Consider the following 15631-nt stretch of genomic DNA (forward strand, 5'->3'; position numbering starts at 1 on the left):
GCTATTATTTTATGTGCTAAGTAAGTTATTATCACAGAAGCAGCTGTGATTTACTAAGTGTCACATGGATGAGGTTCCTTAGCCCACAGCATCTTCCAGCTCAGTGCCCTGGATCAACTTGCTTTTGCTGCAGCATGAGTATCTCTACAGAGCGCTTCCTCCAAGGCCAATGCCACTACCACCAAGAGTACCCCCGAAACCCTCCTGTTTTTATTCCTTTTTGTCTTCTCAATAACATAACAATACGTGTGCAGGTCCAGAGCTTTATAAAAACTGGGCTTAGAGCTTGTTTTTAAGCTTGCCGGTCCTAAAGAGCTTCTGACTGCTTCTGCTGCTATTTCCAATAGCGTATTTTCCAAAGGGCTCTGACCACCTATTAGAGCATCTGGCCTGTTCTGTAGAGCTTCAGAGGCTTAGCTGTATATGTGTCTGGGCTCAGAAAGTGGCAGGAACAGAGAAATATGGAAGACAAAAGCAATTCAATAGGAATTCCACATATTTATTTCATCACACATCATTTTAAATTTACAACTAGTGGCGGGCTAGCTAAATTTCCCGTGTGTGTGTGCGCGTGTGTGTGTGCATGTGTGTGTGTGTGTGTGTGTGTTTAATGGACAAGTGAGCACCTGTTATCTGTTTTGGGCCTGTCGCTATCAAAACATGTATCTGTTTTGTCAGTAAATATTTGAAAATGGTTAACGTGGCTCTTTTAATTTGTACAAATAGAGACACTCTTTTCTTGATTTCATTTTTTAGAAGTCCAAACCCATCAGGTTCTCAAAGCATTATTAAATTCTCTCGGCCATTCTGGCTTTTGTAGACTGCAGTCCAACAGACTGGGACTTCCACCACAAAACAGTTGAGTGAAAAATAAAATGATGACTATTTGAGGATGTCCCTTATAAAGGACAGTGAACCACATTATAGTCTCAAAGAGATACAGCACAAGAAAAAATCAAATGGAGTTCCTGAAATTAATATTTCTAATTCTGATATGCTGAGTCCGGCATTTTTGTAAGGCAGAAGGCAGAGGGCTCACTAGCTTTCTTCTAGCGATCTGACTATGTGGCCAGCAGAAAGGAGAGATGGTATGTGTTCATTCTGCGTGCCTCCTACCTCAATACTCAATAAAACTAACAGAAGAGATAAATATTAATTCTTGAAGATGGCTGCCAAAAGCCATTAAAAGTCTTATCCCTTTCCTCCATGCTCCCCTCTCCAAGAAAAAAAGGTCTGTTTTTTCCTGATTGGGCATGTTTCGTAGAAACAAGCTGTGTAAGGTTCTACCAAGGGCTTCATATACATTGATTGAAAATTGTTGAAACAAAATTGTGCTCTCCTGAATGTGTGTCTGTGTGTCTTATTTTTTACAAACAATAGTTTCTTCTTAGGGAAGAACTATTTTCATAGTACTAAATGTGATTTGAGAGAGATACAATGAAACTAAGAAGGCTACTAAAAGTGTCACATAGGTTGGCTCAAAATGACACTGTAGGTAGTACTGAATGATTCAGGCCCAAGCTTAATTATGTGAGGTTTTTCACTGTTTTTTAAAAAAACTCTTAAATACAGGTAAATATGTAAACACTGTGCTCTCAGAGAGCAAGTACTTAGGCACGTCACATCGTATCCCTTCCGGGGAGGTGGATTCCAGTGAAAGAGCCCCATCAGTTTCAAAACCAACTGCTGGATCTACTCTCTGGTTGAGGAGGAAACACCGCCTTGCACATCTCAGAGTTCTCTTGGTGCAGCGGGAATTCAGATCCCGCTACTAGGCTTTCTTTTCTCTTCCGAGAGACATAACCTCTGCCTGTGGACAGCCTTTCATACTTTGTCTCAAATTGCCTGCATAATAACAATAATAACAAAATTACACACATATTAAAGTCACCCCACCCCCGTCAGAGCCAAGTTATTGAGTGAACACTTGAAGCTTCTGTTTCAAAGCCATTTGAGAAAGGATGTGAGTACCAAAGACGACTAGCTTTCGTTCCCACGAATGGGGTGATTTTTTTCTTCGCGTTTCTCTTCACACGCCTGGGATACGGGAGTGCTGTTACTCATTCTTCTGGAATGAAGGACCAAATGTCTCGCAGCTTTCTGCAGAGGCTGCTAAGCTTTGTAGGCCTTGCTATGTCCCCCACCCTCATTCCAGGAGCCCCACCTCTGGAGCATTCCCCTTTTGAGAAAGGAGCAAATCCAACTGGATTTAAGCTGAGAATGCTGACAGGGAAACATCCCCAGAGCCCTGGCCCAAGTGAAATGTGGAACCTAACCAGTTAGCCTTGTACCTGGGCTGCTGGTCACTGCATTTTGACCATTGGAAGGTTGATTTTCTAAAATGTATTAATGGAGGTTTATTCTAGACATAGGTTAATAAATTAGCAACAGCTTAATGTACTATAATCTACAATCTTTTCTTCTGTAAAAACATAACCTGTTCATATTTGTACTTACATCATCTAGCATTCATTACATGGATCATGAAATTAAAAAAATAAAGAAAGAAGGTGCTTAACTCTGCCCTACTTATCAAAGGAGATAATGTAAAACATGGTTCTCTGTTTTAAGTATACAGATTCCCTTCATGGTTAAGCGTGCATGTCAAGGCGACCTCTACACCCACTACAGAAAAGTCAGTGCTCCCTAGACCCGAAGCATCCTACTTCCTCACTATAGTATTATTAGAATAATTGTTACAAAATTCAAAGGGCACAGTGTAAATGAAAAGCTCTAGAGTGGATAAGGTGTTGGGAAAACTACATGGACAGTTATATATTTAGTTTCTGGGACACTAAGTAGTCTACTAAAAGCCTTTTTTTTTTTTTAAATTCAAAATCCCAAAATCTTAAGCTTGAGCCAAAACTTAAACCAGGTCAAGTTGCTGTTGTATGGATTACCTAAAAATTGTGATTCATTTGGGCTCTCAAACCACAGTAAATGATTGTCAGATGTTCTGTCTTGAACTTTCTGTCCAAGAGACAACTGTGAAGATAGCTGATAGTAAACATGCATCTAGTGTTTTTGCTGAAACTGTGTGGCAATTCTTATGGTAAATCAAATCCCTTTGTTGCCTTGATAAATTATTTCTGGGCTAGAATATGATATTATCTCCAGAATCAAATGAACTAGTCATTACAGTTTCTTGGTATCCTAGAAACTAACTTTTTTTTAGCCTTATCAATTATTCTTTTACTCATTTAAAGAAAAGGCATGTTTCGCTGGGTTTTTACCATTTTCCTTTAATTTCTGTAACGGAATGCTCAAAACTGGGTGCAAGTTCCTGCTGAACTGGGGCTGGCCCTGGAACATTCCATAAGCACTGCTTCTTACCTGTACGGAATGCCATCCTTGTCCATCTGCAGGCACACTAAGAAGGGGTACTGAGAAAACTGCACCGTGGAGATAAACTCCAAGCCTGCTTCTGTTTCCACACCAACTTCCAGGCCAGTTTTCACAAAAGAGGAGTCCACTGTGATGTCACCAGTTATTACCACAGTTACCCTAAGAATTGAACAAAATAAGCTGTTAATCACATTTAACTGAGCTGAACTAACAGACCACAGGGTCTGAATTTCTCATGCTGATAACTGGAAAGAAACACTTAAGGGACTAGTAGGTGACCTAAATGTGCTTAGAATTCTGTTGGTAACCAGGAACTGGTTTGTCCCAGCAATTGGGCAGTGAAGTTTTGCCCTACTCCTGAGTCCTCCCCCAGCCTTCAATTCTAGATGTGGGAATGAAATGTCTATCAGGCATTAATGTTTGGTATGGGCATACCAAGAGCCATGATGAAAACATGCCTGGGACCTGGTCCTATCAGGAAGTCAGAAATACCTGTGTTATCTTAAAACAAAGTATAAGCTCACCCAGAAGACAGTTGATGTTTACAACAATTTTCTTGGTAACTATCTCTCTGTTGGCTTCTATGTAGCTACCTCAATTCCATTTCATTCCTTTCTCCAAAGGGTCTCTGATGACAGAAGTCTATGGTTGCCAAGATATTTGAAAAATACAGTATCACAAAGAACCATTCCTACAGCATGTATATTGGGTGCCCCAGAAAGGACAGATATCATAGGTTCTCCAGTGATCACCTAGACAGATTGGATTGACTAGGATAGAGGCTTGGATGAAAATGAAGAGGATAAACAATCCTAGTAGAAGGCTTACCTCTAGGACTACTCTAATTTAATTGCAGACTTTAGATGAAATCAGAGCTGTACGTTCGTGCTCTTTTAATAGGCTACTAATTTTTGCTGTGCTTCTCACAGCACACCTGCTGCTACTGCCAGTGTAAAAGTAGGTCAGAGGTGGTATCATTTAAATCCCTGAATCCTTTTCCCTGAATTCATTAAATCCCTGAATACCTTCTAATATCTTACACTCAACAAAGGCTTAAGAGATATTTTTTAAATGAACAAATGGAAAATTGAAGATGAATTGGCTATAATGTGGACACTGGCAGATACTTAGGGATACCGTGTCTCTTTTAAAAAGCCAGAAATTTTTGTTGTAGCTGTTGTTGATTTCCTTCTGAAAATAATTCAGTTCAGTTTAATTTGGGTAAACTTCTGTCTAGAAAATACATCAAAAAGATGACCAAGATGACTGATGCAGTGGGAAGCCCTAAATTATATTGCTTATCACTCTGAAAGCCTCTCCCATTTCTCATTCTTTGGTTCCTTTTAGTAACACCGAGGGTCACCTTTCATGTTAAATGTGCCACCTTCTGATTTTTCTCAATTCCTTCATCCATTGTTCAAAATAAACTAAAAATCTAATTTTAGCACTCCTATCTCACCTCTGCCCCACTGTATTTTTAAATATCCAAAAAGTAAAAATCAATTGCATTTTCATGTTCTTTTCCTCAGTATTACAACAAACAGAAGAATAATTCTTTTGATTATCACATTGGTTCAAAGACATTGTTTTAAGTTCAATCACATTGGTTCAAAGACATTGTTTTAAGTTCAAAATAAAACACTTTCATTTGATCTGATGGGTCAATTAGAAAAGCAAAAAGAGCAGAGAAAATTCTGTTTAGAAAAATGAACACTAATAGAAACACTTAAGGACTCAATGTTTAAGACTTAGATTCTCACAAAAGTGATCATCTTTTTATTTTTCTCCACTGAAGATAGCAAAAGAGGAAAGATTTTAAATCCCAACGAGAGGTATAAGCTAAAAAAAATTGCTTAAAAGTAAAGTCTTCTGACAGCATTGTCAACTACCAAGAGAAGATGAACATCTCATCCACTGTGCAAGCTGTCCGTGGATGTCTTTAAAAGCGAAGAGATCCTTGGCTGAGTCATATTAGGTACCTAGCTGCTCATAAGAAGCTAGGGAAAGAATGACTTCCCATGGTTACTCCCTACTCTACGATTTAATGATTACTAACAGAAAGCATAGATTTCAAGAAGTCGGAAAGTTAAACAATTCCGAAAACATATCTCTGCATATAGAGAACAGACTTGTGGTTGCCAAGAGGGAGAGGGGGTGGGGGAGGGGTGGACTGGGAGTTTGGGATTAGCAGATGCAAACGATTATATAGAGAATGGATAAACAACAAGGTCCTACTGCATAGCACCGTATATTCAATATCTTGTGATAAACCATAATGGAAAAGAATACGGAAAAGAACTATATATATGTATAACTGAATCACTTTGCTGTACAGCAGAAATTAACTCAACTATATTTCAATAAAATTTAAAAAAAACTTTATCTCTGTGGTTCTTTACATATGCTTACCGATTTTTCACTCGGGTCTTAGACTCACGATACCACAGGCTAAACTCCATTGAACCTGAAATATCAATAGCCAGACCACCCTGCACATCCATATTTGCCTTCAGTCCAGACTGCAACTGAAGCTCCTAGAAACAAAGATATAGAATAACAGTGAGAAGAAGAAGAATTAGAAGAAGGAGGAGGGGAGGGGGAGGGGCACAATGTAGCCAGCCCCTTTCCAAAGGCACATTCAACCTCCGGCTGTAGGTAATACCATTTGAGTTGTGTTAACATTGAAGTCTTTCTCTAGGCTTGGAAACACATCCTAACCTTGATCACGGAAGTAGATTATTGATTTGCTAAATTATTTAGTCAATTAAAATACTAAAGAAGTGAAGTGTCAATTGACAAGGGTGCTTTCTTTCAATCTTTGCCTCACTTTGGGAGGGGCAATGGTTCTCAAAGTGTGGTTCCCTGACAAATAACATGAGCATCCAGGGAACTTGTTAGGAATGGAAGCCCCATACCTACTGAATTAGAAACTCTGAGGGTGGTGCCCAGAACTCTGTGTTTTAATAAGCCCTCATGTGCTTCTGTTGCACCTAAATTTGAGAACCACAAGACTAGGGAAAATGAAAGCATATCCATCAGAAATCCAGTGTGGCTTTGGAGTGCGGGGTGAGGGTTTGGGATAGATGATCTCTTGAAGTCCTTTAGCACTTTTGTAGTTAGGTGCTGTGTCAAATATAGTAAACTGCATCCTGCTGGTAAATGAAAGGCAGGATCAAAACTGCCGGTGCAGTATACAAGTTCCAGGAATTGCCTAGGAAAGGAAAGCTAGGCAACTTAACTAAGCCATAATATCCTGTTGTTTGACATTTGGAATGACATCAAGATAACAAACAAGACCAACATGAACTCCACGGCATATTCCAGAGGGACAGTACTCATTTACGAACATAGTCCATCCTCAGTAATTTTGTAGTTGTCTGAAAACCATTGTTTTATGCTGTTTGCCAGCATTTACCCTTTAAGTCTTGCAATTCTATGTACATTAGATGGGGTGATGTTGGCTGAAAAATTCTCCAGCTGGATTGGAATCAGATTGCCTTGGGACAGTGTTTGAAATGATAACAGTTCTGGGAAAAAGGCTCAGTACATTTAATTTTGATATTCCTCCAAAGATCTTAGGTCCACAGCAACTGGCAGCATGACTAACTTCTTTACGTAACTGCCCTATTCAGACTAAATAAGCCATGCTTTCACCAACTATTAATGCCGCAATTTCACTTCCTAGAAAGTACTGTGTTGATCATCGATCTCCCTGAATTTTCTCCAACTTTCAAAAAAATGTGGCGAGAAATCTCAATCGTAGAACTTGGTTTACTAGAAAAGTCTGATTGTGGCATGAAACTACCTTCAGTCTGAAAGACACTTGGACGAAAGCATGAGACTCTCAACACAGAGCTCAGGCCGCATTAGGAGACAGCCCTAAGGATACTTACTGCTACGTTAGGTCCAGAACAAAATGTGGTGGTGGTGGGATGCAGGGGTTAACCTCAGGCATCATAACTGATATGAAGGAAGACAAATTATCCTGAGAAAACCACGATAATCATGTCCCAATTGTAACCTATGCCCATGAACTGCAGAACCAAGATGTGAGTTCTGCACTTGCACTGTTACTGTCATTGTTTCCAAATTGGCCCTACTGTATGCCCTGCCTCAAAAGTACTTCCTTATTTGGATCATATTCTCTATTCCCCATTTGAAAACTATAATCTTCTTAGTCCACCTAACTCGGCAGAGGTCTGTGATGTGGACTTTAGCCTTCCCACTGACCATACATTACGTGGATGTCAAAACACACCAACTGCCATGGAAAAGAACATTTCACGGCTATAAAACAAGGTGCCTTTTGTGGGGAGAGAGTATTTCCACTGCATTGTGGGTTTTGAGGAGTGCCTTGGCTTTCTGGGAATATTCCACTTCTCTCCTGCAAAGGGATCATGGAAGAATTCTTATGCATATCACACAGGAATTTATTTGCCCCCCCCCGCAATAGAAGGACAGGCCACTGACCCCTGTAGAAGGACAAACCACTCTTTCCTTCGTGAAAGTGACTAAACCACATAGTGCAGTGGTTCTAATTTTTGAGGGGTGTCAAATAAGTAGAACTAACAGCTTTTGAGCACCTACTGTGCCCCCAAAGCTCTACATTTTGTATCTCATTTAATTCCCATACAAATCTTCTATGGTGGGCATTATATCTGAAGACTGAAAAGAAAAATTAGGCTTGGAGGCTGCATGTGGAGCTAGAATGAACACCCAGACTGTCTCTCGTGGGGAGACTTTTCTACTACCATACATGCATGGCTAGCAGGAATCATAAGGCTAGCAGGAATCATAACTGTCATTTGTCTCCTAGTGTGCAAGGAAGCCTGTTCTGAGAAATATTGCAAAAAAGATAAAGCATAGGCTTATGTCCTTGTTTCACCAAGAGGACATATTTATTTAAATTCTTGTTTATGAACCAGAAGAATAAGATACTGGAGCTTTGTATTTGTAGCTAATGTGACCCCTTTGATCTTTTACTTTTGGGCCTAAAGGTGTTTCTTAGAGCTCAGACACTGATATTTTGACAACTCATCCCATTGCTCCCATTCAGGAAAATATGTTCTTTGCTGGCTAAAGAGGATCCCCCTGTTAATCTGACTTTATGAGACATCCTTCTCTGAAGAGTGATCCAGCTAGCTGCAAAAAGAGAGCGAGAGAGTAAGCACAGAGTAATTTCATCTGCCCTGGCGTTTGTGACCGGTCATCCACTGCCAAAATTTCCTTCAGTGTCAGCACTTGACCTAGAGTGGTATGTGCCCCTGAAGCTAGGATGGCATTACTGGAGTGCTCTGCAGAGCCAGGGAGACTCGAACAGCATATTTGTATAATAAACCCAGATCTGCCAAATACTCCAATCTAAATTACACTGGCATTGGGCTATGTTCAATAACTAAGGGAAGATCTTTCTCTTAGAATATGCCTGCAGTGCCCTAGCTTAATGAAGACAAAAATCATGCAAGATAAATCTAGATCAGGGGTTGGCAAACTATGGCCTGCAGGCAAATCTCGCCCACTGGCTATTTTTGTAAATAAAATTTTACTGGAACACTGCCATGCTCATATGTTAATATATCACTTATGGCTATTTTCACTCTACAGTGGCAGAGCTGAGTAGTTCAACAGAGACCATATGTCTCACAGAGTCTGAACTATTTACTTTCTGCCCTTTACATAAAAGTTTGCCAACCCTGACCTAGGTTATTACTTATCTTTGCATCAAGATTTATACCCCCATTCAGACTATTAGGCGTTGCTGTTGGGTAGGTGAGTACGTACAGGTGGTACTGAACTGTTATTATTCCTGCATCTTAAAATGTGGACTACTTTCTCAGCACTCTCATGCCTTCTTCAGAGATTCTTTCATTAAGAATACATCTCTCCAGAGGTAATACTTCAATGGAAAAATGCAGTGTAAAATTATAATATAATTTGAGAACAATTTTTCTTCTGTGACTTTGAGGATTAAGGGGCATGAAACGCATTGCTGGTTGTCCTTCTTTTCATTCATATCAACAGAAACACAGTTTTGTTCAGAGTGTCAATACAACCATTGAAAAACTATATTTACTAGCTTCTCTTGCAGCTAGAGATATCCATATGGCACAGTTTGGGTCAATAAAAAAGGACTTCTTTTTGTAGATGCTTATCTTTTGTAGAAATAGTTAGTATTTGCAGGACAGTTCTTGAAAAAGAGTCTCAGACTCTGCTGCACCTTACCCTTCTCTCTTCCTTCCTGGAATGAGGAATTAGTGCTGGAAGTGCAGCAGCCAGCTGATAATCATGAGGTGACAAGCATGAGGTTGAAAACCACAAGTAAAGATGGCCAACCTGAGGAAAACGAGTCTGGATCCTAACAATATCTTAGGGTTTCCATATCAATCCTGGATTACCTACTTTCAAATACTTGTAACATGATAAAAATCAAACGATTTGGTTAAGCTACCCCAAACTGGCTTCTTTTGTTATATACAGCTATCCTGAACTGTTATGAGGAATAATAAAGATAGGGAATTAGCATCTAGCTTCAACCAATGATGTTTTGGTGGAGTTTTAGTAAATCTGATATTTAAGGTCACTCCCAGATCTTAAAATCTATGATTTCATAACCAGAATCCAACAAATCAAGATCCTCAAATTATCCGGCAAAGAACAAAGCTGTTAAAAACTGTGAATCATCTGTTCCAGATGCCTCACTTTATGAGTAGCAAATCCTGGTTTAAAGCTATTAAGTAACCGCCCAAGAACACACAGAAAGTAAGTAGTGAAGGCAAAAGTCAAAACTAGGCTATTACTTATGAATTTATTAAACCACAAAAGCAAACTTCCCAAGCAAGTCCTATAGTCTGTAAATTTTAAATTTTAATTTAATAAATATAAATCAGAGTGCAAGTGATCACTTTAAGGATTTCCCATAAGATCCTTTTTTAGCAAATATTCCATTTTTATATTGCTATGCTTAGTAAGGCAGGAAATGTCAAGCCATTAAAGAAAAAAATTTTAAGCATCAAACACTCAAACTCAAAGGTTATTCAGATTAACCCTTTTCTGTTTCTCAAAAAATTCCATGAGGCAGCCCACTCCCATCTCACAGTCACCTGGTCACCTGAATCTTACCACACAGAATACAGTATTGTCGTACCTTAGTACAGTAATGTAAGATTTAGGGGTGAAGCAAACTGAAAACTATTCTGAAGAATGCAGGTCAAGTGAATGAAAGTAATCCTCCTCTTTAACAATGGGTGAACCTTTGTAAGCTTCTGTGAACATGCGAATTTGGGGCAGAGTCTCCATTAAACGTGTGGTTGGTGTCAGTGGTTGCTTGTGTCTCTATGAACTTGGCAGGGATGATGCACTATTTGGATCTTACCATTGTTGTCGTGACAAATGTCATCAGTAACTATGAAGCCATGTAGTTTAGCTCTTGCCTTCAGAAAAAAATATCATCTAAGCCCTTGTGCCCAGGAAAGCCAAGTGAAGAGATAAGGCCATCTCTTCTCTGTTGAATCCTAGGTTACTTTCTCCATAATTTCTTGTCTCTGTTCACATCAGTTACTCCCCACCCCCACCTTTTAGTTCTATGGAGCTATAAATGACATTATATTATACTCATATTATGTTGAGTACTTCTTCTTTTGCCTCAACAGTGAAAAGATGTCTTAATCAGATAATACAGACAAAAGAAAACACATTTACCTGTAGCAAAAGAGAAAAAGAGAAAGGGCAATAATACCAAGAGGTTCAAATGCTTTGAATGTGAGTTCCAAGGTGGGTTGAACTTTGTCTTGTATCCTCCAAGCATGGGGTACATTTAAAGCATGCCTGGTACATTCAGTAAACAGTTGCAGAATGAATTACCTGGGAATGATCTATTAGCAGAATAAGTCCTTTCACCACACTCATGGGGTCGCTAGTTGCTGACAGCATTTTGGCCATCAAATCACTGTATCCGTTGAAAAAAGTGACAGGTCTGAGCTGAACATCAAAGAGGAGGGCTGACAAGCCAGCATAGGAGTCAAGGTTCTCCTCTCCTTCATCGGGAGTGGCTGCAATTAAGGTCTCCAGTCCTTGGGCTTCAATGACCACCTAGAGAAAATGGATATAGCATTCATGACACTAGCTCCATGCCTGTTCTGTACGTGATGATGAGTTGACAACTAGAACTTTCCCGGGGGTCAAAAACTCAAACATTTGCAGTTGCTAGGCAAAAACAAAACAAAAACAACTCCAGGCCTGAATATGAGTTCGTTTTCTTCATTTAATCCTCACAGCCACCCTTTGAGGTTCATATGATTGTATCCATTTTGCAGATGAGGCCAAAAAAAAAGCTCAAATGGCAGAGGTAAGTCTCAAACCCCTTCTGTCTGACTGCAATGACCATGAGCTTTCCATTTAATGGCGTCATCCTAGAGACTCAGTCTCTGCAGAACTGTCGTACATGGTGAATCGGCTATCTTGTAGAGCCCCTAAAATGAGGCGGAGAAGTGTTGGGACAGTCTGCCCTACGAGAGGATGTGGAACTCTCTAAGCCATGACTCACATCTTTCCACATAAAACTTTCTCCAGTAAAAGAAAAGATGATGAACGCTATGAGGAGCCTCACATCCTGATCTCTGCCACACACAGGAATCCCACAGATTCTCTGTCCTCCACGCCCAGCACCTTAGCCACTGGGCATTTGGCATTTCAGAATGCGTATCAGAAAACAGATGGTGATTCCTCAGGACAGAAAGCATGGTATCCTAACTAGAGTCCTACCAAAGGTGTAGTAATACAATATTGATAAGAACTCAAGTTTATATACATTGCATCATTTTTAAAGCTTAAATGAGCTTATTGAGAAGGCTATAGTTTGATATGCATAAAAACTATAAAGAAAGTATATTTCACAATTAGGAAGCCTTTAGAGATTGTCACCACATTTGGGGTAAAACTAAAGGGATGGAAGTCAGCCAGTTGTCAAATGCCTACACTTTATTCTTTTCTCTCTTAGCAATATTGAAAAAATATAGATTGACTCTTTGGAGAACCATATTCTATCATGAAAGCTTTTATTATGGGGAATCAGTCTCTTCATAGAAACACCAAGAGAAGGAAATGTATTCTATAACTAAATATCTGGAGCTCCAAGGAATATATCTATGGATAAAAACAGTTTTTAAAACATACATGAGAAATACTGGCATGACTTCAATTTTGTGACTATGTGTACCTTTGAAAAAACTATGGATGTTTGGCAAGTCCAGTGACTCAAAACACCTAAGTTTTCAAGTTCATGTGGAAACTCTCTCTGGGACTGTAAACCGTACAGCCTAGATCCACCATGAATTTATGCGTTCTATAGTGTTATCATTAGTATATATTCTATTTTACTGCACACTAACCTCTTACATACTTTAATAAGCAAAATTAATGAAAAATGAGATACCTGAATACTATGAAGAGGATTTTTCCTAACGTACTGAAAGATGTTCAGGTTACTTCTCCTTAGAATACCAGAACCAGAGTAAAGAATGTCAAGGCTGTAAGTAGATGCCGAATGGGGACTACCTGAGGACAAAAAAAAAACCAACAACCTGTAATTTAACCACAGTTCCAGCAATACCGAGCAGGGGACGGAGCAGGGAGGGAGAACCCCTTTTTGGGTTACGTACGTTCTATGTAGCCAGTATAGGCAGAAGAGGATCCACTCTTGGAGAAACGGTCATAATTATGAGCAAACATTTCCTTCAGAACTCGACGGACCATTTTGCTGTAACACGTAAAAGGAAAAAGCTGCACATTCGTGGTAATGGCTGTTTCCCAAGTCAGATTTGGAAAGAACCCAAATCCTCAGTGGAAAGAAGAGGGGGCCAAATTTTCCTCATGCCACTCCAAAACTGGGGAGGTGCCAGCTGGAGTGCCAGCATCAGGATGAGGGCTTTCCCCTCCATTCCTCGGATATTTGAAATTCAGTTTGGTATCAAAATGACAGCAAGGCGAGTTCAGCCAGCTATGAGATGGCTTAAGCTGACTGATGGACACACCTCAGGAGTGGAAAACACATGTTCTTTGAATCATCGTGGTTCTATTGTTAAATAGTATATACTTTTAAGGAAAGTTGTACCAAACTGGAGAGGTTGCCCAATATTTCTTTAAATGTTTTCCTACACCCTCTAATGTTATCACTGGCTAATGATATATAACAGCAAATTCCCAGGAATTTCTTTTATATCTGTGTAGTTTTCACTTAAAGAAACATATCAGTAAAACCCAATAGTCTCCTCTAAAGTAAGTCTTAAACCTGACCCCATACCTCTATTTTATCTACTTAACTAATCAGTGTTGAGGTATTTCCATTCCTGACTACTTAACACTAATCATATCAGTAATAATAAAATTACAACAACTCAGCAAAAACGAAATCAAAATAATCAACCAAAGAAATCTGGACCTAGTTCTGAGGTAGAACATCACTGAGAGGAAGAATGGTTATCTTATAGGTTTTTCCCCCAGTATCACTAGATTATAAGATTTTAGCCTGAAAAAGGAAAGATGAAGAGTAGTCCTCAAATATTCAAAGGGCCTGCATGTGGCTGAATGATTAGATCTCTTCCACTTTGCTTCAGGAATAAAATCTGGGCCAATAGAAGATTTCAGTTATGCAAAGCAGTAATGGAGAGAGTCTCTAAATGATGACACAAGTTCCCTCAGAGGTGGTGAACCTCCCACCACTGGAGAGGTGCAAGCAAAGTCTGGACACCACCTGCCAGGAGACTAGACCCCCTCACTGGAGAGAGATAGCAAGCGAGGGGGCCTCTCAAGTCCCTTCCAACTCTGATGCTTTCAGTTTTGAGAATCTGACCTGCCCCGTTCGCGATGGCTTCCTCATGTTTCCCAGGCTGCTCTCTACCCCGCTGCTTCCTCTTTACTGTCCCCTGAATCACTAGGTTCACAAGACAATGGCAGCAAATACACCCAGGATCTCCCCCACAGAGTCTCACAAAAGCAAAGCAATAGAAGGAGAAATCAAATCCATTTGACCAGGCACACATGGCTGCAGAGAGAATTCGTTTCTTTTCTGCATCTCTGATCTGCTTCCCCCTGCTTCCTTACTTGCCCTGCTCCTTTGTCTGTACTTACTCCTCCTGTTTCTTTTTCCTTCAGTCTTACTCCTTGTTTCTTTCCTTCGATCTTTACTGCCTTTTTTTCCATTTCCTTTCTCCTTACCTATTTCCCACCCTCCCCCCATGTCTGTTTCCCTTTTCAACTGGGAACACTCAAACATGATCCTTCCTGAAGGCAGTGCTCGGCATGTAACTCAGGGGAAATGGAGATTCCTTCCCTGGCCCTCTGATTTCAGTGAGGAAAAGGGACAGCAGTGAATTTGGGAGAAGAGACTTGGGAACTGGAAGGAAGATGATTCCAATGAGTAACTGAGAGCAATGAAGTCTGCTGATTCCATTCTTCATACTTTGAATAGTCCTAAAGCATGGGTCTTGTCTAAGGTTTTAAACTCAAATGGTAAATTCATTTAACCTGTGATAAATGAGGCTTCAAAGATTCCTAACATTTGGAAAGTTAAGATGAAAGACCATTTGGTGGGAACCTACCTCATTTTATGATGCTAGTTATAAAAATAGTCCTACTGAAAATACAGTTGGATTTTAAAACATTGCTAACATTTGGCAATATGATGTTACCAGACCTAACGGGAGACCTAGAGTAAAAAAATCATACCCAGAATTCCAAATCACAGTGCCAAAGTGAAGTTGTTTAATCTGGCCCTCCAAATAGTTTTGGCAAACTCTCTGGTTTTATGCAACATAACCCAGCATAAAGACCACACCATTATTATTAGCCACACATGTACCACATCAATATACAAATAAGCTTGGATAAGCAGAGACGGGGCACTGCTTCATACCTTGCAGGCATTTCAAAACGTAGGATGTCTTGGACAATGGAGAGCATGTATTTATTCATTTCTTTGGGAAGCTCCCCAATAGAGAGGAGGATGTTTTTTACTTCCATGTAGGATGGATTGTTATTTAAAATGATGGCAGCTGCAGTAGTGCGCACAGTCTTTTCATGAACTTTATGATTCTGGTGGTATATCCTGTTCATAGTCTTCTTCACCTGTTTGTAAGATGTTCAAGCTTAGTTAGTGCGCATCTAGATTTTTTAAATTGATATCGGGCAGGAAGAGTTAACGCTCATAAAATAGACATGTGTTCCAATATTTCCCATATTCTTTTGCAATTATGTTGGGGTCATAGTTCTGGCTAATGGACCATGAACGGAA

General features: G+C 39.8%; 1 protein-coding gene across 1 annotated transcript in view; it reads right to left on the bottom strand.

Annotated features, from left to right (window-relative positions):
• Positions 1 to 392: 392 nt before the first annotated feature.
• The window catches only part of MTTP (microsomal triglyceride transfer protein), a 47100-nt gene continuing 31861 nt past the window's right edge, over positions 393 to 15631 (bottom strand). The window contains exons 12-18 of the mRNA XM_022582417.2: positions 15254 to 15465; positions 13002 to 13099; positions 12776 to 12897; positions 11206 to 11433; positions 5755 to 5879; positions 3334 to 3504; positions 393 to 1845 (exon numbers count right to left, since the gene is read on the bottom strand). Coding sequence (XP_022438125.1) covers positions 1674 to 1845; positions 3334 to 3504; positions 5755 to 5879; positions 11206 to 11433; positions 12776 to 12897; positions 13002 to 13099; positions 15254 to 15465 — 1128 coding nt within the window. The 3' untranslated portion in view covers positions 393 to 1673. The remainder of the gene's footprint in view (positions 1846 to 3333; positions 3505 to 5754; positions 5880 to 11205; positions 11434 to 12775; positions 12898 to 13001; positions 13100 to 15253; positions 15466 to 15631) is intronic.

Source organism: Delphinapterus leucas, chromosome 5 (genome assembly GCF_059928025.1).
Source record: "Delphinapterus leucas isolate spDelLeu-1000000601 "Yukka" chromosome 5, BTC_Dleu_Yukka2, whole genome shotgun sequence".
NCBI classification, from domain to species: domain Eukaryota; kingdom Metazoa; phylum Chordata; class Mammalia; order Artiodactyla; family Monodontidae; genus Delphinapterus; species Delphinapterus leucas.